This window comes from Paroedura picta, chromosome 1 (assembly GCF_049243985.1).
Source record: "Paroedura picta isolate Pp20150507F chromosome 1, Ppicta_v3.0, whole genome shotgun sequence".
Taxonomy (NCBI): domain Eukaryota; kingdom Metazoa; phylum Chordata; class Lepidosauria; order Squamata; family Gekkonidae; genus Paroedura; species Paroedura picta.
The window spans coordinates 98,899,915-98,927,048 of record NC_135369.1 but is presented as its reverse complement, the minus strand read 5'-3'; the positions used below and the strand labels follow the sequence as shown (position 1 = coordinate 98,927,048).

Genomic DNA, 27,134 nt, shown 5'->3' with positions numbered 1-27,134 from the left:
TTCTAGCGATTTCTGCCGAGACCGGAAGCCTGTGGGAAACGCTAAAAAACGCAACTGATTCCACTACAAAGGCAGGTATGCATAACGACGAATTCCACTATTTTAAATGGCGATTTTTCATTCCGCAAACAATTTGCAACAAAGATCCCTGTGCGAAATGGCCCTTGGAATTAGTTTTGTACCTCATGATTACTTCTTTCAAAGTGATGTTAAGTGTTTCTGTAACAGGTGAGTGACACTCTTTCAGTAATTGATTAGTCACAGATCCAAATTTCTGCAGTCTATGTTCTTGTTTTTCCAGTTCATCTTGCAAGCTCTAGATGTGCAGAAGGAATTAAACACAAAACAAGAGTACGACACAATTTAATTCTTATTTGAAAGGCCATAAATGGCAATAAAACAGCTTTCCTGAAAGACTGACAAGAATAATGTCCAGGATTTTGCCTATTATAACAAAAGCAATTATGTTCATGTTTTACCTGAAGGTTATCTACTTGCAGTTTCACTGCTTCCAAAGAACCTGTAAGAAGATGAAACCGTGACAGAGAATATCTGGCCTCCATCAGATAACTGTTCAGTTCTTCATAAGATGCTTTGTGGATCCTCCACAGATCAAGGACCGATTGCAACAATATCTTCAGTTGGCTAGCCTGATTTAAAAAACAAACACATTAAATATTGGTATAGGGTCAAATGTAATTATGCTAGACTATTTAATATCAGTAATAGGTCGACTGACACACATTTTGTTAAAATAGTCACAGGGCCACTTCATATGTTTCCAAGTCTTCATGTAGTCCTTTGTCAAATATGGTGTAGGGTTTCTGTACTTAAGGAACAGAATTCACAAGTGCACAAGAGCTTACTATGGGCTAGAATTAGAGATGTAAGATATTCAGAAATGTTTTCTATTTCAGAGAAAAAAATTTGGATAAAAATTGAAATATATGCAATACTTACTGCTGTACCAAACTTAAAGTAATATTACTGCTTTAACAACAAAAATGTATAACTTGTAACTTCCTAAGTGTATAAAATGGCAATATTTGACATATTTATAGAATGCAAAAGTTTGTCTTAGTTTTGTACAAATAAAATTACAAATGTATCCAGCACTGGAGAAAAGCTCTACTATATGCAAACTCTTTTCCTCGTGGTATTTTAGCACATGTAAATTTTTGCTATCAGGTTAGAAGCACTTAAGTTCTCCATGAAGCTTTCAGTTTTCCCATGAGGCTTTGTGTTGTTTTTGTCTTACCTCCTTCTGATCTTTCCCCCTGTCCTGCAAGGTATGGCAATAAGCTACTTTGTACCCAATCTGTGGGTATATGTGTCACAGAAGTAAGAGGGAGAGACTAAAAGATCAGCCAGGAGCCGGGTCAAAAGAAAAACAGAAGGTATGCAACAGGTGAAAAGTAATGAAAGCCTTGCATTTTTCCCTCATGAGGATTGGGCATCATTCTATGTGTAGAAATGCATCTTGGAGTTAAAAGCTGTTTATGTGTACAACATATTCATCTTGTCTTTAAAAGCATCTCACTTGTTTAAATAGAGAAAACACTTCATAGGAGGTTTTTCCCCCCAAGTCTCCTCCAAACTACTGATTTTTCAGTTACAAGAAAGGCCCCTAAAACTTCCACACACACCCATTTCACCCCTCCATTTTTTGTCAGCCCCTCCCCCTAGGCCTTCACATCTCTATTCAAGACCATGGTCTATGAGGAGAGGGGTATAAGCCTCCATCCATGCTCTTTTCCTTTTCTGAAACTATTCTGGATGTCTGCTGCTTGCTTCATAGAGGCTACATGTTTACTTATAGGCTACATATAAGTTTTCCCATTGAGGCAAACAGTAGTCCTTCAGGTTTAAGGTTGGGAGAACATTGTGGCAGGGGCGTATAGAGTTTAAGCTTCATCTCCCTTTGAATTACAACTTCCATCTGATCAGGCCCTTGAGCACAAATGTACATCCAACAAAAAGTTCTCATAGTCTGATTATGCATGGGGGTGAGTAGTCTGGGGTGGCAGCAGCAGGGCAGTGGGGCTAATCCCCGATTATGCATGATGATGCTGCCATCTTGGCCCTGGCCCAGCGTAGCACCCCAAATGATTCTATCAGGCATATACAATATTGACATTTCTAATAGCCTTTAATATTTGGATATATTGATAGATTGCATAACATTTCTGCACATACATATTCAAAAATGGCACACTTCAGAGCAAATAAAATTTCACATACCCCATGTAGCATCTACATTATAATAATATTTAGAAAATCTGGCCTTCTAACTACAATCCCACTTAGCCTAAAGTAGCTAAAGCACCGTTCAAATCAAACTGCATATAGGTAGGACTGCAAAGAGCGGAGGATTGGGCATAGCTCTCAGTAATGTGTGACTCTTCTTAAATAATGCTATCACCCATTACCAGCATTTTGTTACGGTTAGAGACTAGTATTAGGTAGAACCAAGTTCATGTCACCAGTCTGCCAAAAAAACTCACTGAATAACTTCTCCCATTCTCTTCTCATCCCAACCACTCTCTCACAGGGCTGCTGTAAGGATTAAAGTGATGGGAAAATAATGCTGTAAGTTTCTTGGGTCCCTATGGTGAAAAAGTGGGGCACAGAAACAAATAAACACCACATATTCGCTTGCTTTTCATTAGTTCTGTTATGTTTTCTGCCAAGTTCAGTTATGTTTTCTTCCACTTCTGATGAACTACTAGCCACAAACAAATGGCCTGCTTCCTCCTCTGCTCAACAGCATTTTTGGAAATACATTACCTGGATGCTGCATTTTCCCTCTTTTATAGCTAGAGGCACAGAATTCCCTTTCCATTTATGCAGCCATGTCTGCTTACCATGTGGTCCAAATTTGCCCATGAATGGTTTAGTTCTTGAAGTGTGTTCATGACCACAACTGAGACAGCTTCTTTCTTATTTTGTATCAAAGAAATGCCACTCTGTTCTACTTTTTCAACTTCTTTCTCCTTCAGTTTTATCAGGTCTTCCAGTTCCTGAAAGAAGTATGGTCCAACATTTTTTTTTGGTATAAAATTTCTAGAATTAAATGGGCTTTATGAAATGACACAAAATAATTTAGCTCTGGCCAAAATATACTGAGTTCATGCATCTCAACACAAACTAATTTTTAAAAGACAAACTTTTATTAATTTGATAAACCCAAGATATAATGTGAATTTTAACTTAAAAATTTGTCTTAGATATTACAAAACACATTTGTTTACCTTTTCACTTTTTGCAATAATTTTCTTCAAAGTTTGTTTTTTAGCCAAAATAAGTTCACAGATGGGGTGAACATATGAAAAAAGAAAGAATCCTGATAAATATACTTTTTGAATATGTTAAAGAGCAAAATTTAGTACTGCTCCAATCTGTCATTTCATATTTTGAGTACCGGGCTTCATTTTATTTATATTTTGCAATCATCAGCTATGTTCTTTTAATTCTGGCAAACCAATCTTTCCCTCAGGTCTACTTTATAATTTCTGAAATAGCTTAATGGCTAACATATTTCCTTTACCTTTATGAATCAAATATACTTTAACTGCTTTTACAGTATTAGGAATGGCTGAATCACTGAGATCTACATCGAAATGTTCAAATAAATATATATAAATAAAATCTTTGTCTACATATCAAAGGACAGAAATACCCCTAGAGACAAATTTTTTTTGCAATGGAAACATTTTTATTTTTTCAATCTCATAACGTAATTAAAGCGTCATTCTGACTTCTGATTTATTGTGGGAAATGAGATTGCCTTTAACTATTTAAACTGTATTGGATCTCTATCAACATAGGTTAATGGATGAATTGTGGCTTTAGTATTATTTCAACTGGATACAATGTAATGTCCAAAAGCCTAGTAAAATAATTTGTTTTTTCCTTAAAAAAAAAGAAAAAGATAAAGCTTTGATCAGAATATATGTGTGGATATGACTGGCTTACAGTGAACTACAAAGATAAAACATTTTTATTAAGTTCTGAGTACATACTAAATGTTAGTAGGGTCAAACTTAAATAATATACAGTGATGTCATCATAAGACTTTGTTTTACTGAAATGAATAAATGGTGGTGAGATCCCTGCTGAAGTAATCCTCCCCAGACCTCTGAAATCTGAGCAATTGTCTGCTGATTGCAAATATTCTCATTGTGTAAATGGCGACCATACCTTCTTGGATGCAGCACATTCATTTGTTCTAGTGAATGGTGTGATTTCAGTACAAAGAATGTCTTGGCTTCCCTGACTACTCATATTTACCAGAAGAGACAGAGGTGAGTGAAATCCCGTTGATAATCCTGGACTTCTTGTATGTTTCAATGCCACTGCAATGGTGTCTCTCTACATTGGCTAGTTGAGTTGAATATCAGAGAAACCAGATTTGCAAAAACTTCACAGTGAATACAGGAAATAATTTTTGTTTGGCCTTTTCTTAAACACTAAAAAGACAAAAATAATGGCCACTGCAAAAAACAGACAAGTCACAATAGCAATTGATGGTGAAGAGATTGAATGCTTTCAAGAGTTCATTTTTTTTGGATCACAAATGGATCAGAGTGGTGGTTGCAGTATGGAAATTAAATACTGAATTGCTTTGGGTCGCCCAGCAATGATAAGCTTGAATGCGCATAGAAAAGCAAGGGCATAAACCTGATCTATCATATTTCTAATAGCCACTTATGGCTGTGAAAGTTGGACAATAAAGAAATGGGGCAGAAGGAGAGGTGATTCATTTGAACTATGGTGCTGGAGAAGGCTTCTACAGATTCTATGGGCAGCAAAAGTCAAAATGAGGAAATACTAGTCCATAAAGCCTGATATATCACTGGAAGGCAAAATCACAAAACTCTGGCTCATTTCTTTTGGCCATATCATGCGATCCAACTCAATGGAGAGAGCAGTTAGGCTAGGACTGGTTAATGCTAAAAGGAAACCAAGTCGATAAAGAATATGGTGGTTAGATACAATCAAAATGGACACTGGCTACAGCATTATACAACTAAAAGAAGCGGTGCAAGATTGAAAAATGTGGTGACAGCTGATCCATGGGATTGCCAAAAGCCAGACATATCATCATCATTACTATCGATTTTTGTTATACAGTGCTTCTAACTCTGCACAGTTTGTTGGTCTGCAAAGTAGATGGTACTTACTGACTGCAAGACTAATCACTGGAAGTCATATGGGGGGTTCATGAGCCTTTGTAAAAGACAAATATATATCTTTAGGTAGTTGGTATGCAGTAGTCATGACTATATCTAAAGGTCAAACAGTTTGGAATGACTACTCCGTATCCAAGTTAAGGTCCTCATTGGGAGAAACAGGTGCTGCATCCCTAACCCTTTCAATGGGTGGCATCCAAAGAGGTTTGAGAATTCATCTCAGATCTGAAGACCGCCTCATCTTGCTTCTTGGACTGAATCACAGATATAGTCCATGCTACTGACTTTGATGCAAGAGCTATAACCAGCGCAGAAGAAATTCGAGGTTGTGATACCCAGTGAAGACTCAGGTATAGTCTGGGCAGGGATCCATAATATTCCCCTCATCCATGTAAACAAGCCTGTGATATACAATACAGAGAAGATTGCCAGGGTATCAATGGAAAAAATTGGCGGTCATGGATTGTGACAGCCAGATCGGACTGCAGAGGTGTTGACTCTGTCGGGGGACCAGATCCATTTCAATATCTCCCTCTGAGGGGGAGATAACGGTCAAATTGAAGGAATTATTGGGGGCCTCTTTCATTTCTTGAGCTGGTTCCAGTGCCAGAATGGTCTGCAAATTATGGCCTTTAGACCTGACCTGGCATTTTCTTTATGTTTGATCCTAGTCTTTGACTTTCCCCCAGAAGGTTCCAACCAGCTCCTTGAAACTGAGGGAGACTGAGACCAAGGATGAGGTTCTTGTGGCTCAGATCTTGGAACCAATGGAACTGACCTGGTTGATGCCAAGGATGACAACTACACAGGGAGATAAGTCAGTAGTGTTAGTATAGGAGAGGGCTTTTTTGAAAGTGTAGCCTTGAGTATAGAGACCCTGCTGCTTCATGCCTTTGGCGTGAATTCCTGGCATGGTGTCTGTGCAGCCCTTTGCCTAAACAGAGCAATCAGAGTTCATGATCATCAGTGTGAGTCATCCTACAACTCTATTGGGCACATTATTGAAAAGCCCTTTTTGAGCCATTTTGAATAGAAAAAACCTAGCTGCCCACTCACAAGGGGAAGGGGTAGTCAAAGGAATGAATGAAGCCTCATGTTCTCCTTGGTCAAAACATCAAGTCTTAATGCAGCTCTTTCTTTATCTTCTCCTGTTTGTGTTTGTAAAAATGAAGAATCCCCCCTCAAAAAAAAAATGTAAGTGCCTCAGAAAAACTAGGTAGAACAAGGAACAAACTTGACAAACTAAGAGAGACAATGCTAGGTTATTCCAATGGTGGTGAAAAAGGGAAGATGGCCCTGCTTCCTTTGAGCATGTGGCAATTTAGATGGGAAAATGCATCACAGCAACTCTGAGAGGAGAGATTTTTTTAAACTAAGAAAAGTTTCTCTGTGACAGTGTCTCACATACAGTCCAAGATCTAAGATGAACTATAGTGTCAAAATACTTTCCTCTTTAAAATATTGTTCTTAGTCTAGTGAAATCAGAAAGTCGATAGGTCTGTGGGATTACTCTGTGGTCCGGAACGCAGTGCCATTACAAGGAATGAGATGTCTTACCATTACCCATAGAGTAATTCAAAATCAGGATCTGTTATCAACAGACAAGAGACCTATGCCAAACTGAAAGCAGAACAAACACTGTAGCTCAGACATTTAGAGCTACCACAGAGTAGTCTCCAGACTACAGAGATCAATTTCCCTAGAGAAAAAAGATGCTTTGGAGGGTGGTCTCCATAGCATTATTCTCTATGGAGGTCCCACACTACATCAAGCCCCCCCTCCCCAAGCTCCCCCGCCCCCCCGATTTCCAGGAATCTCCCTATCCAGGGTTGGAAACTTAGTAGAATTGCTGTAGGGAAATTATACTGAAAAACCCTCTCTGTCTCTTAAAAACAGAAATCTTGAGTTCATACAGGATTTTTGTTGCTTCTCTAAGAAAAATTACCTGACAGTCCTTTAAGGTATTCTGGACGGAAGCCTGGTCTCCAATTCGCTGTTGTTTCTGCAGTCTCTTCTCCTGGGTCTCAAACCAAGTTTTTAGACATTGAACATTGTTTTCATATTCTGTCCAAGATTCCAGAAAACCTTCTAATAGCTGAATCTGAAAAAAAAATTAAATAAAGAACTCATATTTTCTAGGTAATATTTTAATTGCAAAAGCACTTTAGTACTCATTCATGCTTTTAAAAAACTCATTGTTGCTTCTGGTGAACATATGTACATAATTACATACCTTTTCTGATATCAGACCCTGCAGGACCTGCCAGCGTCTGTTCATGATTCCTAATTGTTCTGCAAAATCAGTCTTGTCACTGCGCTTACTCTCCACATCCTGACTGCTAATCTGTAGTACTGATTGGTTAACAAAGTCCACAGTTAACTGTTTACAGTTTATATCTATCTTGAAACCCTATTGAAAAAACAAAAGAAGCTATCAGGAATTTTTTACACTTATTCCAGGAAATTAACATGTTTTCTTAGATGTTATTATACCATGCTTTGCCAGAAATCTTGCCATAATAAACTGTTTATTGTCATAATATTGAAGTAGGCCCTTTAGGATAAGTATGATTTCTATCATCCATAAGGGATAGTGGGTTAGACACTATAGATCCATTTCACAATTATTGGCAGTTTTACATATAAAAATCTCATTGCAGGGATATAATATGACATGCACTGTAAGCTATATTGAACTATGTCTTCAGAGGTACCTTGACAGTAGATGCAAAAATAAACTGGATACTATATACTTATCCATGATTCCTCTATATATTTGTGAAAAACCTGGGGGGTGGAATGTGTCCAGCTGTCCAAGTTGGAATAGGGCTAATTAGGGTGCAGCCAGAAAAGCCCTTGCAGCTCCCGCCCTCTGTCCCTAGACTCTAGCCTCTTTGCTTTCAGATGCACCCAAGTACCTGGAGCCAACAGCAGGTAAGGAGAGAGGGCCCTGGGCAAAGGGTCATAGTGGAGGGCCTGCTAACAAGGGCCTCCTGGCCTGCTGACTGCCTAATGATCTGGCCAGCCCCCACCTGCCCCACTAGATCTGGCTGCAAGCTGCGGCCCAAAGCCACCTTAAGGTACCTGGCCGGGGGCCAGGGCAGGGGACCCTTTCAAGGCCTGATCTTAGGAACAGGTTTTGAAGCTAGTATATATTATTAATAAAAGTATTGCAGCTATTTATATGATAGCCAGCTTGTTGTAGTGGTTAGGAGTGCGGACTTCTAATCTGGCGAGCTGGGTTTGATTCTGCACTCCCCCACAATCAGCCAGCTGGGTGACCCTGGGCTTGCCACGGCACTAATAAAGCTGCTCTGACCAAGCTGTGATATCAGGTCTCTCTCAGCCTCACCTACCTCACAGGGAGTCTCTTTTGGGGAGAGGAAAGGGAAGGCAAATGTAAGCTGCTTTGAGCCTCCTTCGGGTAGAGAAAAGCAGCATATAAGACTCTTAGAATCATAGAATCATATAGTTGGAAGGGGCCATACAGGCCATCTAGTCCAACCCCCTGCTCAATGCAGGATCAGCCCTAAGCATCCTAAAGCATCCAAGAAAAGTGTATATCCAACCTTTGCTTGAAGAAAGCCAGTGAGGGGGAGCTCATCCACCTCTTTGGTAGCCTATTCCACTGCAGAACTACTCTGACTGTGAAATTTTTTTTCCTAATATCTAGCCTATATCGTTGTACTTGAAGTTTAAACCCATTACTGTGTGTCCTCTCCTCTGCAGCCAAAAGAAACAGCATCCTGCCCTCCTCCAAGTGACAACCTTTCAAATACTTAAAGAAGGCTATCGTGTCCCCTCTCAACCTCCTTTTCTCCAGGCTGAACATTCCCAAGTCCCTCAACCTATCTTCATAGGGCTTGGTCCCTTGGCCCCAGATCATCCTCGTTGCTCTCCTCTGTACCCTTTCAATTTTATCTGTGTCCTTCTTGAAGTGAGGCTTCCAGAACTGCACACAGTACTCCAGGTGTGGTCTGACCAGTGCTGTATACAATGGGACTATGACATCTTGTGATTTTGATGTGATGCCCCTGTAGATACAGCACAAAATGGCATTTGCCTTTTTTACCGCTGCATCACACTGCCTGCTAATGTTTAGTTTACAATCCACAAGTACCCCAAGGTCTCGTTCACACACAGTGTTACCTAGAAGCGTATCCCCCATCCAGTAGGCATGCTTTTCATTTTTCTGACCCAGATGCAGAACTTTACACTTATCTTTATTAAATTGCATCTTGTGTTCAGATCTCGTTGAACTCTGTCTCTATCTTCCGGAGTATTTGCCAGTCCTCCCAATTTGGTGTCATCTGTAAACTTGATTAGTCCCTCCACCCCCTCATCTAGATCATTAATAAATATGTTAAAATTACCTGGCCGAGCACCGAGCCCTGAGGTACCCCGCTACTCACCTCTCTCCAGTCTGATGAAACACCATTGGCAACAACTCTTTGAGTGCGGTTCTCTAACCAATTCCCTATCCACTTAACTATCTGAAAATCCGGATTGCAGTCCTTCAACTTATCCAACTCTTCTTCTTCTTTTCTTCTTCTTCTTCTTCATAGCTAACCTGATGGTGTATATTGTAACCAGAAACTGTGGTTTTGCTTTATGGAATGATATTTCATATATTTTCTGATCATCAAATACCTTATATTTCTGAAGATAATCATAAGTAGCTTTATGCCCCACTACATTTTTAATGTTTTCCTCATCTTCAGTAATGACGTTTTCCATCAGTGAAATCCAGCTCATGACTTCTGTGATTGCATGACGAGAAGGAAGTTTGTCCATCTGGAGCTGTAAATAATAGATTAATTAAATCCAAGTGCCATTCCGCACAACATAAATGTAGCAGGAGTCTTACCTTTGGTAAATGCTATTAATTCAACATTCCGCATGACATTGTACACAATCTGCAACACTCCTGCAACATTCCCACAAAAATCGCTTCATTGTAGCCCTTTTCAGGAAATCCAGAAAAGTGGATTCCCCCTTAAAAAAAATGCTAGACTCTTTAGAACAACCTGCAACAAATCTGGATAATACATGTGTGTTCTCAGTGTAGTGGTAGAAAAAATGTCCCTTCCTCGCTCTCGCCCCCGAGCTTCCGGAGATGCAATCGCCATATTTTTTTCCTTAGACTGGCGAAAGCAACAAACGAGCGAGGCTTCTCTGGCTAAAGTCCCTCTACAGAAGTGCTTAACAGTAAAACAAAGTTCCCTACTGCAATTGTCTTTAAAGTTTCCAAGCACAATACAGCCCATAATCTCGGCCACATATTGCACACGTGGGGGGGGGGGAGGATTTTTTTTTTACTTGAAGAGCATGTAAACAATTAAGCACCAGCTCCAACGCCAGCAAAAAAGGTCTTTCTGAGACAATGAATAAACAAATATTCATTGTGACTGGTGTGTTTGGGTTTTTAAAAAACAGTTTTTAAAGGAAAAGGGGCTTTTCGGGAGCATGAACACAACAGTTCATTGGCTGTTCTGTTGGATTGACAGCCAGGGGTGGGAAGAAGCGTGGAAAAATATTGCTTTCTTTATTGCGATTCCAGTGAGACTGGAAACATGTGGGGAATGAATAGACCGCTACTGGGACTTCAATATTCCACTAGAATTAAAGGAATGCGGAATGACGAAATTTCACTATTAAATATAGCGTTTCTACATACTGAAAACATTCAGCAAAATTGGTCCTTGTGCGGAAAGCCCGCAAATAACAGAACCTCCAAATCTTTCAACCATGCTTAAATACTTGTTTGGTTTTATTATACCAATACAAAACAATGAAGCATAATTGTATATATGATTTTTCTGGCTGAAAATATAGGTTATATAAAATAGAACTGGTGTCCTCAGTTGACATGTTTGTACTCCAGATAATTAAAAGGAAGACAGGGTTTTTATGTGCAATTTTACAACTTCATTAATGAAATTTGGTAATGAAAATGGATGCATCATACCAGATAAAGTTTTGCCAGTGTATTGATTTTAAATGTGATCCTTCTGTTGAAACAATCTGCAGTGAGACTAGTCTCATGTGCCTCAGAATGGAATCTGAAGTGTATCTAATTGGAAATAATGTACTTCCAAACCAACCAGCTAGGATCAGGCTGTTATCATCACACTGTTGCACTACTGTGGCCCAACCCATTTGTTATCAGTGCTCTATGGTAGCTGCTTCCATTTTGCCCAGCCCTATATTGTCCTGGGAGTGAGAGCCTCTTGTGGCGCAGAGTGGTAAGGCAATCTGAAAGCTCTGCCCATGAGGCTGGGAGTTCAATCCCAGCAGCCGGCTCAAGGTTGACTCAGCCTTCCATCCTTCCGAGGTTGGTAAAATGAGTACCCAGCTTGCTGGGGGGTAAATGGTAATGACCTGGGAAGACACTGGCAGACCACCCCGTATTGAGTCTGCCATGAAAACACTAGAGGGCGTCACCCCAAGGGTCAGACATGACCCGGTGCTTGCACAGGGGATACCTTTACCTTATCCTGCCCTGGTAACATCTGTAAATGAGTTCCACCTATGTGTGCTAAGCAGTATACTGTAGGGTGGTATAGTACTTCCTGATACAACTGCTGCCAATGTAGGAACCTGGTGATTTCCGAACTTTTGTTATACACTATAACTTTACATTCTTCAGGCATCTGCTTTATCTTAGTGAGATCATGTCTCCAGAGCCAGCCCATTCATGGTACAGCTCTCCAGTGCCAGTACAGGCAGCTGAGCTCTCTCAAACTCTACTTACTGGCCCTATTACTGCTGGGCCTCATTCACTGAGCTCTTGTGGCTATTGTGACTAGTTCAACCATGCATAAAGCTTCCAAAGGCAGAAGCCCCAAACTCAATGAGGTCCAACTCTTTCCATGACTATGCACAGACCATGACCATGCACAGTAACACAAAGAAACAACTGAGATGCAATGCCCTGGGCAAAAACTAGTGTCCAAGAGCAGTGCACGGATGAAGTTGGTGGCAACATCACAACTGCAGGATTTATGACTATTGTCCTTAGAAAGAAGCAATTTATCCGAACAACTGTTTTTGCTGGTGGGCGGGGAGAATGTTATTACATGAAGTCTTTGTAAATTAGTTTACAGAAGTCCTGCCTGACAAATCTAGAAGTCTTTCATTGATGTCAGCTAACAATTGCACAAATGTCTTTAGAGTTACACTCTGCTTCCTTTATTAATGATTCAAATAACATACACATGATCTGCCCTACCTGATGCAGCTTTTCTTGTACTACAGGAATCTGTGTGAGAAGCTCAGTCCACTGGTTGTCAATCTGTGACAGTCCTGCACGCAAAGCGGCTGTATCCACCTTCTTCAGCCGGAGGAGCTGGTTTCCAGTGCTCAAAACAGCAGACTTCTGGGTTGACTTGGCATCAACCTCTTTTGAAAATTCCTGAACAGATTGTCATTTTAGTGTAACTAAATTATATAAGACAAAGGCAGCCCTGAGAAACTCCCCCCCCCCCATTGCTGATCCTTGGAGCCCAGCAGTGTCAGTGTCTGGGAGCTGCGTCCCACCTGGAGAGCTCCCAGGGCCTGCTGCTGCTGCTGAGCCTAGAGCAGCTCCCAACATCTGCCACCACTGCAGCAAGGCTCAGATCAGCTCCCAATGTCCACTGCTGTTGAGGCAGGGCCCATTGCTGCTGTGGCCAGGCCTGGAGCAACTCCCAAATGGCCTACCATGGTTCCAAGGCTCTACCATATGGGTAATAAGGAAAGAGTGTTATCCACAATTGCACAGAGAATGTTACTTTATTGGGGGGGGGGGATTTAATCATCCATTTTTTAAATTTCAGTTTTTTTTTGCAAATCTGGAGAATGCCCCAGTTTGCTGAAAAATCTGTTTAGTGTGTGTGGTCCTTGATTTGTGAATTTAGCTATCTGCAAATGGGGGCCACAGGTGGCTATTAGAATATGATATATTTGACAAGAAAAGATGTTGCTGTTTTGTACTAATACCAAAAATCCCCCAAAGTTTTTATTTTACACTATGAAAATTAAAAGCACAATATTGTAGTATGACAAATACAATAATTTCTACCAAAAAAGAACCTTCTTAAGTCCAGGACATGAAAATAGATCTGCATAACTGTGTTTCTTTTTTATCACAATGATTGCTATCAAAATAAATTATGATATATTATAAGGCTATATATACAAAATCTTTCTACAGCCCAAGATACATCAAGATGACGGGGGTGTGTGGCCTAGATGTCATTCTGAGAGGGTTGCAGGGCATCTGCTCTGCTATCTCTGAAGCCTGACGGGTCAATTGCGGAAGCAATTGGCAGAAAAGAGGAGGGGTACACAAACCCCACCTCACCTTTCTACCCAGGAACTTCTTGGGGCCGTCTCCAATCCTTTAGGGAGTATATCTCCCTGGATTATAGGCTGTCAGTGTTCCAGGTCCAGAGGACGACTGCCATACTCTTTCTCGGACTTTCTTTTCTCTCTTTAATCTTAAAGCATCTGCTTCAACCCTACACGACGATTTACTGCAAATGAACGATGTGAACTGAGGGGAGGACATCGGCTGAGTTCCAAAACATCATTTACTGCAAGTATCTCTCGTTTTTTTTTCTCCGTCTCTCTTCCTGCATCAAAGCCCTTTGTTTCCCCCCTCCTTTTACTCTGCTCTGCCCGAAGCCACCTCGTTATGAGGTAGGCTAATTCTCCTAACTAAGCAGAAGAAGGACTTAAATCAACTCAAATTCATTGGCAAAAGCTCTCACTGCAATTGTTTTGGTTTTCGGAGATAAGAGATAAGAGCTGTGAATGGGAAGATCTCACGAGAACTCTGTTCCAGCACGAGAATATCTGCCTTACTGACTTCAATACGTCACATGCCTGTGCCAGAACGTTAGAGGATAAAACAGAGGACCTCTACTGGCCACTTGTAAAATTGTTTGAGGCCGGCTGTTGATTTCCAAGTCAAAAACATGTCTATGTTAAAAAGATTGGCTCATCTATTAGAGAAACAAACCCAAGATTTGAAAGCATTTACAGAAGGATTGCTCAAAAATATTCTCAAGGAGATCCAAGAAGAAGTTTCTAACAGGAATGATGGATCCATAACAGTGGCTGATGACAGCTCTAAACAAGGTGGAAAACCAACAGTAGAAGAGAAATCTGAAATTCTGGAGATGGAAAAGGGGATGTCGGAGTTCTGCAGCCCAGATAAGGACACCCTTTTTTAAAAGACATACAGCCATTTCAAAGCAACAGTGTACAAAAATCAATCAAAAGATATATGGATCTGTAGTGAAAGTAACCGATTTAAAGGAGCTCTCTGGGGAAAAAATTGTATTGATACTGGAGTCCAGGAGGTGCAACGGCCTCAAGACGAGCCGCAAGGGAGTGGCGGGCTATAAATCTAATAATAATAATAATAATAATAATAATAATAATAATAATAATAATAATAATAATAATAATAATAATTTATCGATGCATATTCTGCGGGAAAGAGTACAACTGCACTTTCTACGCCAAAGGCCAATGGGACAGAATATAAGTCTACGGGAACGACAAGATGTAGCAAGCCTTGATATGAAACCCCCTTAAGTAGACCGAAAGCTCATATTGTTCTATGTTTAATGTTAAGCATTTAATCTAAACCTGGAAACTTTACTATTCTCTGTATTAATAACTTATACTGTATTCTATATTTTATTTTTATGAAAAAGGGGAAGCAGTGGTTCTTTCTCTCTTCTTTTCTTTTGTAGGCATATAGGTAATATAATAGTTAGTGCTGGAAATATAAAATGGGGTTCCCCCCCCCCTTATTCTTTCTTTATTAGTGTATTGCTATAGGGCCAAAGCTCACACTGATCTGTAGAAAATGTTTAATGTTAAGCTTTCAACTTAAATCTGAAAATATACCTATCAGGATGGCTCTTAGAACGGGTCAAGTACAAATTGTTTTGTAGATGTATCTGTATTAAGGATAAGGAGAAGCTATGAAATCCTTTTGTACTGTTCTACAAGAAATGTTTAATGTTAAGCATCTAACTTAAACCTAGAAATATCTGTCAGGACAGCTCTTAGATTGTTTCAAGCAGTTAACGTGAGGTCTACGAAGTTGATTATTAACAATTTCTCTTTTGTATATCTAAATAGGCCTCTTTTTTAAATGTAGTGGAAATGTGGATGGCTCTTAGACTCAAACGTGAACAAGTCTATAAGCTTTGGGCAAAAATTTATATCATTGTGTAGTTAATGTGGGGTCGTACATTTTCAAATGATGATTATATTTTATTGTTTTTGTATTAATAACTCATATTGCATCCTATATTTCTATCTTTATGAAAATAAAAAACCTTCTATATAAAAAAAAGATAGCCTTATGACAATACAGGCCCACTTAGCAATAGGGGTACATGAAGATGGCTGAACTTCTTAATCAGACTTACTAAAAAGGCATTCAAGTGATCTCGGACCATTTCAAGTTCTTGAGGAACTGTTACTGATTGCTGAGTCCAGAATTCTAGCCGATCCATTGCTGACTGGAGCCAGTGAATTAGCTCAGCAGACTCACTCTGGTATCTGTAAGCAAGAAAAAGAATTGTATTTCATGTCTTACCATAAGTATTCAGCAATATGTAACTTGGGATTCTTCATTACAGAGGCTCACATAAAACTTCAGAACAGGGGGACATGACACTTTTGTATCTAAAATATATACAGAACTGCTTCAACACACGAATCTCTTAGTACATAAGCATGTCTAATTAAAGGCATCTTTTCTGTTATTTCACATATAACTTTTCCAACTGGACTGCAAATTACTACAGTCTCTTACTTGGAAGTAGCCCACCAAAAATACACAATGCTACTTCAGAATAAGATAAATGTGGACTGTAGCTAGAATTAGCAGGTTAGCATACATGGAAATGGTGGGGAGCACCATCAGTTCTAATTTTTTAAAAAAGTACAAAGCATGCTATTATGCTACCATTGCAGTGAGACTACACGCAAAGGCTAAAGGTTAATTTTGGAAACATGCATCTGATTATTTACTTTGAAATATTGTTAACAGATAACTTGGAAAGCAAAGACATATGCATTGCAAATATTTTAGAGAAATTAATTAATTTAGGCTGCATTGGCCTGATTGAATAATACATAATAATTTCATTGGAATTTCTTCAAGGATTTTGAATGAATACAACAACAATGTATTTTAAAGGCAAAATGTGATAAATTAATACATAAGAGAAGCAGTTTCTTTGGCACTACCTTGTCCAGTGTTTAAGTATGGTTTCCAGTCTATGGAGTTCCTTGGTGACCTTGCTGGTATTACTTAACCAGTGCTCCCCTAGTTGGTTTAGCTGCGTTTCCAGTTCTGAACAGGTGACAGAGAACAGCAGCCTTTTCCCATCATCCAATAATTGGTAAAGTTTGGGCTGGTGTTCTGTAAGGCTACATTTTAGATGCTGTAATGAAACGAAAGGCAATAAGACACAGTTCTGACTCCACAGCAATTATCTTCCCCTTCTGATGAGAAATTCTATCAGTCACCTAAATACAGAAAGTTTCTCAAGGGCAAATAGCCCTTGCTAGATCCCAGCAAGGAAAGGGCTTTTTCTAACACCTATCTAAGATAAATTTAACTGGAGAAGCCAATAACTAAACAAGAAACCTTCAGCACATGCTATTGCATTGAATCATAGCTCCTTCCAATAAAAAAAAAATATGGCAGATGCTACTGATGTAAACAGAAGGTGGGAATAGGTGAATGAACAGCCTGATGATTTTCTTAAACTACTTTTAAAAGAGGAAAAGCAAAATCTTCACATGTTCCAGCGGAGCTAGTGGAGCATAGTGGCTAACAAACAGAACTGTGATCTTTGAGATCCTTGGTTCAAATGTTATTTCTGTCATAGCCTTCTACAAACTATACCATCTCACATGACTCTCCCCCTTCTGCAATCTGGATATATTAATACTGGCCTAACTTTCAGGGCTATTGTATGGATTACAACAAGTTTATGCTTCAGATATCCTGTAGTATCTCTATGGGTGGAAGGATATACACTCACAACTTTATTTTTATTTTATTTATTTATACTTGAATTTCTATTCTGCTACTCCCAGATGGCTCTTGCTTGCTTCCTCCTCCTAGGCAATCTGAAATCCCCCCTACACAAGCTTTCAGGGGCATTTCAGGTTGTTGTGGGAGAGAGGAGGCAATAAAGTTGTACCCTCTGAGCACCTACCCTTTCACTCATGCAAATATCTGGGAATCTAAGCCAATATCTGCGAACTGCATTATAAAGCATAACTATTATTGTTACATAGTACAACAGCCAGTAATGCAGGCAAGCAGTACACTATCACAGATAAGGAAACACAAGCTACTGCTTTAAGTCTACAATTAAAATCATCCACCACAATTACCTGATAAAGTGCTATCCGATCAGCAAGTCTTTCTTCTGACTCCTCTACCAACCCAACAGTAGGAATGCTGGTTTCAACAGTCTCCAGCTGTCTTGAGAGTTCTTGATAGTCCTTATCAAGATGTAGCCAAGTCTGTTAAACAAACACACATTTAAAACTGAATTGGGTTCTTCATGATTTCTAAATATATTCCCTAATGAAAGTTACATAGAGTTAACTGACTGTGTTAGGACATCTCAAGTGTGACAGGACATCTCATACATGCAGAAGCACGGAATTATAGTTTATTTATGTTCCTTAAAATATAAGCAATACTTTAAGTATACTGAACTTCATGGACATTGAAGGGAAACTCAGTTCTGGAAAAAGTACTATGCATTAAAATTATGACTCAGTAAATCACAAATTCATCTGTTGTGCAGAAGCAAACATTTGACGATGTAAGCTACCCTGAGTCTCTGGAGAAGGGTGGGGTATAAATGCAATAAATAAATAAATGGAAAGTACAGGTATTTATTGATTTCATTTATACCATGCCTTTCTCTCCAATGGGGATGCAAAGCAGCTTATATTGTTCTCCTCTTCTCCATTCTTTCCTTTCAAGACCCATGTGAGGTAGGCTAGGTTGAGAGCACATGACTAACCCAAGTTCACCAAGTGAGCTTCCACGGTAAGTCAGGAAACTGAATTTCACTCTCTATCCAAGTCTGATACTCTAGCCACTTTACTTTCTTGCTATATTGCTGTTACAGATTTAATGCTACAAAGTATGATCAGATTAGCCCCTTAAATCTACCGAGACATTAACTACAAACAGAATAGCCAACCTCCAAGTGGGGCATAAAGATCTCACAGAATTAAAGCAGATCCTCAGATATCACTTTCACTGGTAAAATGGGTGGATTTGGAAGGATATGGCATCATATCCAATGGAGGATCTTCCCCTTTCCAAATGTTGCTGCCCCCAGGCTCTACCCTCAAATCTCCAGTGATTTCTCAACCTCAGAATTGGTAACCCTAGGTACAAATGTGTGTAACAAAATCCCAGTGACCACTTTTGTTACAGAAAGCTGCTTTTAGATGAAGAAACACAGGAATTTGCAAAGGAATTTCTCCACCCGCCATTTTCCTACTGCAAATGCAACTTTAGCCAGCCTGTTGTAGTGGTTAAGAGTGGCAGCTTTTAATCTGGCAAGCTGGGTTTGATTCTCTGCTCCTGCAAATGCATCCAGCTAGGTGACTTGGGCTTACCACAGCTCTGATAGTGCTTTTCTGACCGAGCAGTAATATTGGGGCTCTCTCAGCCTCACCCACCTCACAAATTGTTTATTGTGGGGAGAGTAGAGGGAGGCGATTGTAAGATGCTTTGAGACTCATTTGGGCAGTGAAAAGCAGGGTATAAAAAACAGCTCTTCTTCTTTTCCCCCCAATGGAGATCAAGAGACAGAAAAGACAACCAGTAGGGGAAAACAGAAAAGTGGTGGGCGAGGTGACTGGAAAATACTTCCCTGTCTCTGCAATTTCTCCACAAAAAGAAGCTTTCCATATTTTAAGCACATGTTTACATGCTATGTTTAAAAATATTTTTACACTGTTGTATAGTTCTGCTGTTTGTGAGAAATTGTTAAATTCACTAGTCCTTTTTAGGAAAGTAAAAAAGGAAAATGATATACAAATTCTTACCTCTAAAATATATTGCATCTCTACTCCCCTCTTATGAGCCTGCTTTAATACAGCAGAGGCTTGTGCCATCAGTTCTACATGGGACTGAGTTTCCTTTTCAAGAGTGAAGCTGCTTATCTTCCTGAAAAGTGTTTCTGTCAGGATCATGTGTGATTCCAGTCCCTGGAAATATTCCTGTTTTTTATAAACCAATAAAAAATCATTATTTTTACCTCAATTATTAAAAAAAAAACCCACCCTTAAAAACTTGGCTGTGCGGGTCCTCACTAAGTCATCTTGGAGGGCCCATGTCCAGCCTCTACTGAGAGAGTTACATTGGTTACCAGTTTGCTTTCGGATCAAGTTCAAGGTAATGGTTTTGACCTCTAAGGTTATCCACGGCTTGGGCCCTACTTACCTGCAGGACTACTTATCTCTTTATGCCCCCCACAGGGCACTTTGCTCTAGTCCTGGTGCCACAGGAGGTATTCCTGGCCTTGACCAGGGTTAGTTTTTTTTCTGTCTTGGTCCCTACCTGGAGGAATGAGTTCCCAGAAGGATTGCGGGCCCTGACAGTCTGAGTTCTGCAGGGCCTGCAAGATGGAGATATTCCACCAGGCATTTGGTTGAGGCTGGGTGGGGATCCCAGGGCATGAGATCGGGTTTCCCGCCCCTTAGTTCCTGGGCACAGTGTTAGACTGCACCCGGAGCCATTGGATGATCTACCCTCCAACTTTTTCTATATTGCCATTCATATGTTGTAATCTGGACCGACTCCAATGGCCCAAGACGTGGGGAGAAGTTTTTATTTACTAATGCCATGTTATAGAGTTGGGGAATTGTTTTAGGATTATTATTAAGTATATTGTACATGGTTTTATAGTTGGATATATTGTTTTATGTTATGATATTTTTTCTGTCACCACCACCAACAATGGAGAGCTCCACAAGGCTTCCAGCCTTTGGGCCCACTGAGACTTTCTGCCCTCCCCACCGATGTTGCTGGTGAGCCAATAGTAGGCTTGCAAAGGCTTCCTGCCACCACTGCAAGTGAGCCCCGCATTGTTCCCAACCTCTTTTGCTGGGTCCTTCAAGGCTTCCTCCCTTCCCTGTTGCTACCACCTGTGAGCCAAGCACTGCTCCTGGCCTCCAAGACTGGGTCTGCCAGGGCTTCCCATCCCCTCACCATTATAGCTTCCAACACAATAATGGGAAGGGGCAGGTTTTAAACTTTTCCCAAAGTATTTTGAAACGTTTTCAGATTTTTCTGCAAGCCTGAGGACTCCCCCAAGTTTGCAGAACAATCTGTTTCAATCACAATAGGCTTAATCCACAGATTTAAGTATCTTCAGTTCAGCCCAGTCTTGATCATTATTGTATAACATGTTTGCATGTTAATAAAGTATGTGTATTGCTTTTACCTTATGCTTGTCAAGAAGTGTTTGGACTTCCTCTCTAGCAGAAACAATCATTTTCTGGTCAACAGCCATCTTTTCTTTGCCGGTTTCAATCAGGTCAGCTAGGTCCTGCAATGCTTGTTCATATTGTCCCTTAAGGGCCAGATTCTGATTCAGTCCACTGCGCCGGGATCCTATGATCTTTATCAACTCATCATACATATCCTGGTGTGGGAAAAGAAGCAACAATAATGATCTTTCTTCTAGTCATAGGTAACCTATATTATCTGAGCCATCATAGCTTATTGATTTGGTTTGTTTTTTGAAATGTATCTGCCCAATTCACCTATAGGTACCTGTTTAGATTTTATGTTACTTTCTTTTTTGCTTTCTGATGTTGCCATGCATTTTTGTAATGTTGAGGATTATTTTTTATTATTGTTTTGGTGCATAAAATGTAATAATTTATTGTTTTATTTTGAATAGTCACAAGCTGCTGAACATTTTTCTGAAGATGTAGTGAGTAACTAACTAAATAACAAAAAATTGTAGTTAGAAAATGAAATGCTCCAGAATTATTCTTTTATAGAATGTTATGCCATATTCAATGAATTTTATTAATATCTGTTCCACATAATATATAATAAGGCCTTGGAGGAGGAGCGTGTCTCATGGTTTAAGTGCCACTCAGTGCTTAACATCCACTAAGGGCACTGAGTGCCTCCTCCTCCAACCGGCTTGCCTGTCTGTCCAGCAGCCAGCCAATTGCCTTCCGTCCCCCACTCCTCTTTCCACTCTCCTCCAAGGCTCAGAGGCTGCCAATTCCTGCTGGGGTGAGAGATGCCCCTGCTGGTGAGTTCCCTTCCCGGGGGCCTCCAGCCTTTCCAGGTCCTGGGGAGAGGGAGAGGCCATCCACAGAGTTCTTCCACACACACCTCAATCTGCATCCAATGTATTCCTGAATTCCCCTAGACTATAAATGTTATCTATAAACTCAGAACTAAAAGTTCTCTTAAAACAATATTTAGAAATTCTTTTAAATGGATTTATTACCTGTAGTTTTGATAATTCTTGCATGGAAGGTTGGTCTATCTGTAGCTTATCTCCACACTTCTTTAATTCAGTAATTGCTCCATCTAGTTCTTTTAGCCCATCTTCTGCTTGCTGAATAGCCTGTATAGGAGACAATTATTATAATAAGCTATACTGTCATTAAAGGAAACACTCCAGTGTATTACAGTGTTTCTTGCTGTTGTCACACAAAATAAATGTAAAGGCTGCTGATGCACTAGCACTTTGGGTTGGTTCAGGTATTGCAATAAACTATGATTTATTTAAACCACAGTTTGTTGCTAAACCCTGGCTAGCTTATTGATGTGGAATATCTACTGGCACGGTACCCATAACAGAAATGATAATGAGCATGACGTCTGTTGTCCTGCCTTAGGGAGTGCTGCCAGTGGTGATTAGCAAGGTTCAGCACTGACGCCCACTTGTTACTCTGGCGCTGGCACCAGCTCTAGCCTTCTGAGGCCACTCCCGCCCTCCGGAGAGCAGGGGTGGCCTCGGAAGACACTCGCCAATGGCTGTGGCGCCAGAGCAACAAGCAAGCCTTGGTGATGGGGCTCACTGCTCTGGTGCTGTGGCCACCAGTCTTCCGAGACTGCTCCTGCCCTCCAGAGAGTAGGGGGTGATCTCAGAAGATACTCGCCAAACAATAAGCAAAATATTTATGTCAAATTTTGCTTACAGTTTGACACCAAAAAAAGGTAAGGTTAAACAATTTACTGGATCAATTGTGGCTGATGAATGTAATTATATATTTCCAAACATCCCAGAACATTTCTAAGTATGTCATACGGTCTTTACTTGTTATAAACTCAGCTTGTTATTCTAGCAAGGCTCTTTAATTGGTGAAACATCTTCATTACGCTGCATATTTGTTGGATATTTTCATGAAGCTATTTACTAATTTACTGCTCATTTATTCTCTCATTTATGCAGACTAATGATTTCCATTTCATTGTCTAAGTGTGCATGCACATGAAAGCTCACACCTTGAATCAAACTTTTTTCGTCTTAAAGGTGTCATTGGACTCATACTTTGTTCTGCTACTTCAGACCTATGTGGCCACCCACCTGAATCTATCTTCAAGTTTACTTCCATGTACATATACCTGAGATAGTGTTTGAAGGTTAGGTATTGCTTTTTTTATACTGCGGAAGAGAAAGAGACAATGCCTGCCTACTGGAGAATATTTTGTATGGTATTCAATGGTATGCATTCACTGTTATTCTTTTTTATAGTTAATAATAATAGGGATATGGTAGTACCTGCATTTGTTCTGTTTCAGGCCGTTCAACTGCTTCAGATAGTTTCTGCAGAACAATATACTTGTTGTCCATCACGGATGTAAGCATCAGCTTTAGGTCATTCTGTCATGAGGCAAATGGGAAATGACACATGAGATTTTAAAATGGTGAAATATTTTGGAATGATCAATCACTGGTTTCTTTTAGTAGTGGCTTGAGAACTAGTACACTAGAGGGGGGGAAAAGACTTCTGCCAGTGAGCAGCAATTTAAGTGAAAGGAGATCCAATAACCTTATTGCACTCATTGTGAGCAGCTGCAAAGTTACGGAACTGTGAGTCCATCACAGTACAGAAACATGAATACTGACCTGCTAGAAGTATCAAGCACAGGTCATGATGCCAGTGCTCTGAGCAGTGCTAAGGGGCTTGGTATGTTAGTCATGTACCTGCACAGTGCTGAGTTAGCAGCTGTGATTCCTCTGTCACGACCTTTCAATACTCCCCCATAAGAGCACTGGGTGCACTTTTCATTGAGTAGTAGAAATGTATTTGCCTACACCTCTGTGCCTCATGAACTGCCCTTAGTTCTCTCTTGATGAAGATAAACTAATTGTTTCTCTACAGAAATCACCATGGGAACATAGTAAAAAGATACACAGACCACCTGGGCAGCTAACCAGATGAAAAGATTCTTCAGATCTTCATGTGTATAATGTGAAAGTCTTATGTGCATTTTTGTCTTGCAGATCAAAACAGTCTTCAAACGGACAAACAAGGTAAGTTACACAGCATACAATGAAAGTAATAATACAGTAACAATTATACCGCAACAGTGGTTAGAATATTCAACCAGGATTTGGGAGATCAGGTTCAAATCCCTGCTCTGACATGGAAACTTGTTGGACTGCTCACAGACATTCAGCCTAAACTACAACAACAGATTCTTGTGAGAATAATGTGGAGGGACGGAGCATGATGTAAGCCATTGGGGAGGAAAGTGGGGTATGACTGATATAAAACAAAACAAATCAATAAAAATAAATGCTAAATTAGAAAACCATTGTCAGAACTACACATCAAATGCAAAGTGCCATATAAAATAAAACATTTTCTTGGCACTTGAAAGCCAACAAAGCTGGCACAGAGCAAACATCCCTGAGAGGAAGCAATTTCAGAATTTCAGTGTTATGGCTAAGGCTCTGTCCTGAATAACCACCCATTTTTCTTCAAATGGTGGTGGTGTGGGGGGCAACAGTGGCACTAAGGAGCAGCTTAAAGAATGAGTAGCCCTTTCTGTTTCTTGGACCCAAAATATTTATGACTGCAAAGGCCAATACCAGAACTTTGATTTACACCCAGAAAAGAACTGCAAGCCAATGAAGATGTTACAAAACTGAAATGTTATGTTCTACTGAGGCCTGCTCAAGTCAACACTCCAAAGGTCACATTTTGAACTCATTGTAGCTTTTGAACACTCTTCAAAGGCTGCCCCATACTGAGTGTTTTATGGTAAGCCAGCCTGAATCTCACTGAAGCATAAATTACCATAGCTAGGTCCTTTTGATCCAGGAAAAGTAGTAACTGGCATACCCACTCAAGTGGGTAAAAGGCACTCGGCTACCTCCACCACCTAAGGACTGAGGAGCAATGCCAGATCCAAAACCACCAAGAGCTGCATGTTGAAACGTAACTTTATGGATTTACAAAGACAAGGGATAAATACTTTCCAGTCATTATAGGTTGCCCGGTACAGCACAGAGCACTAGCAATATTCACACTGTCACACCTCAGGGTAACCAGTACATTTAGCTTTTGCAATGTCATGATATCATAAGCAGTTCATATCATTACAGAATAGTTCTTATGTTACAAGCATGTCTGGGGAAAGTATGTAGCTAGGGATACTGCAGTATGACTAGAACTATGGTAGAAATAGTGGCAAATCCTATACTTGTTATTTGAAACTGACATTAGCTTTTCCTAATTAATCAAAACGTAATATGTGGACTAAAAACACAGCCAACAAACAAGGATTATTCTGGGAAGTCTATCAGCATTGATACCAACCGGGCACTGCTCTGCTCTCACAGAAACACGTACTTTTCATAGCTTGCCCTGGAATACATACAGATTTTTACTGGTAGCTCATGGAATTGAAGAATAAATAATGCTATTATAGCAACAGAATGGCTTTGGATGGTTCCCAACCGATCTTAGTTATCCATCTGTTTTGTATTGTCCGTATCTATTTTTAATTCCCAATGCCTTTAAATTTTGTGTTACCTTGCTTATTTTTCAAGTGCAACATTTTTATTAAGTAACTTAAATAAAACAATAACAACGGCAAGGGGTTGGTTTTTATACCCCACTTTTCACTACCCGAAGGAGTCTCAAAGCCGCTTACAATCACGTTCCCTTCCTCCCCCTACAGCAGATACCCTGTGAGATAGGAGAGAGCTCTGACAGAACTGTTTTGAAGAAAAGATCTAACAGAACTGTGACTAGCCCAAGGTCACCCAGCTGGCTGCATGTGGGGGAGTGGGGAATCAAACCTGGCTCTCCAGATTAGAAGTCACCACTATTAACCACTACACCAGGCTGGCTTTCTGAACCGAGCATTACTGTTCAAAATGACATTAACTATAGGGAATAATTGCCAATTCATCAACAGTGTAAAGCAAGTATTTCACATTTGATCTATTGCAGCATTTGATTGGGTATTGACTTCCTTTCTGCTCTGCAATACCCAATGCACCCTGATTTTTGGAATGTTGGACTACAATATTTTTTTTTAGTATTTAAGATATAACAAAAATCTTCTTTGGTTTGATTGCAGTGGATTAAAAATTTGGAATATGTTACTGATAGTAAAAGTTCCAATTTTTTTTATTGGACCAACAGCATTTTTTCCTGCAATGTACAAGCAAAATTTTACAAGTAAAATTTTTGACCTGAAAATTCAGTATTTGCTGGAATCTTCCTTTCATCTGTTGGCACCTGTTGTTGACTACAGTCTCCAGTAACATTAGTCTCTGCTGCAAACAGTCCAATGTTTCTTCTATTACATCTTTGTTATCAGCATTATCAAGAAACATTTGCGAAAATAAATGCTTGTTTGTATCCATTTTTTCTGCCATTTCCTTGATATCTTTAGCCAGAGCCTGGAGTACATGTAAAAAAAACCTTTATATTAGATACTTTTAAAACAGTAGACCAGAAAACAATAATATAACAATAATGATTAGCAGCAGCAATAACCCAGTGTTCTATCTTGTTTCACAAAACTTATCTCACACCTGAATTAAAAGTTGGAAATACCACAACCCCCCCCCCCCCCGAGAGATCACAAAGGAGTCATCATTGAAGGGTGTCTGCACAATTGCTCCATCCATTATAATTACTGATGATGATGATACTTATATATGCAGATATAACCCAAGCCTATCTCATTTGTTTCAGTGAAGTTATCTTACATATGATGGTCTGAAGAAGAGTGCTTGCACTATCTTTGTTGGTCTTAAAGGTGCGACTGGACTTTGATTTTGATATGATATGCATTAGCAAGGATCGTAAGAAAATCTAAGCAAAGGATTTAAGTATAGACAGTTACTAATGGATTCATTTAAGATCAAATTTGACTTACTATACTACTTGCTTAAGATGTGTCTAGTGATGCATCTGAAGTTTGTATGTTTGGAAAGCCTACCCTGGTAATGAAGAAACCTGAACAACTGCAGTTATGTCTTAGAAAATTCTTGCTGCCTTCCTCCACCCTTCTTTCTTCTTTCCCACCCCTCCTTCTTCCTTTCCTCCTCTTCTCTGACCACCCAAGTGACTCAGACATATAGCATTCATGGTGCCCAGTGAATTTCAGAATCTACATTTACCAGAATTTACTAGAAACCTGTGATGCTTAGCAGCCACATCACTTGGTTCATTCTGTGAACTACGGATCCAGGGAGCTGGTACATTTTGGAAAATGTTCCCAGAACACCTGCTCTCTAGGGTTCAGCATTTTGAAAGTTACAGTTCCCAGAATGCACTGGACACCACATTCACTTGATCTTGGAGTCAGTTGATGCAGGAGAAGAGGCAGTAGCAAAGAAGGATGGAGGGAGGCAGTTGAAATATTCTGTTATTGGCTATATG

The 27,134-nt window shown here is 39.9% G+C and overlaps 1 protein-coding gene across 14 annotated transcripts in view; it reads right to left on the bottom strand.

The window, feature by feature from the left end:
- The window catches only part of SYNE1 (spectrin repeat containing nuclear envelope protein 1), a 493,810-nt gene that overhangs the window by 111,300 nt on the left and 355,376 nt on the right, over positions 1-27,134 (bottom strand). For all 14 annotated transcript variants that reach the window (XM_077349398.1, XM_077349413.1, XM_077349457.1 and 11 more), the window contains 15 exons: positions 25,937-26,146; positions 23,006-23,107; positions 21,725-21,844; positions 20,696-20,896; positions 19,296-19,469; positions 17,613-17,744; positions 16,452-16,648; positions 15,626-15,758; positions 12,424-12,606; positions 9,843-9,992; positions 7,426-7,602; positions 7,138-7,293; positions 2,865-3,020; positions 480-650; positions 183-316 (listed from right to left, as the gene is read on the bottom strand). In XM_077349398.1, the coding sequence (XP_077205513.1) occupies positions 183-316; positions 480-650; positions 2,865-3,020; positions 7,138-7,293; positions 7,426-7,602; positions 9,843-9,992; positions 12,424-12,606; positions 15,626-15,758; positions 16,452-16,648; positions 17,613-17,744; positions 19,296-19,469; positions 20,696-20,896; positions 21,725-21,844; positions 23,006-23,107; positions 25,937-26,146 (2,396 nt within the window). The remainder of the gene's footprint in view (positions 1-182; positions 317-479; positions 651-2,864; positions 3,021-7,137; positions 7,294-7,425; positions 7,603-9,842; positions 9,993-12,423; positions 12,607-15,625; positions 15,759-16,451; positions 16,649-17,612; positions 17,745-19,295; positions 19,470-20,695; positions 20,897-21,724; positions 21,845-23,005; positions 23,108-25,936; positions 26,147-27,134) is intronic.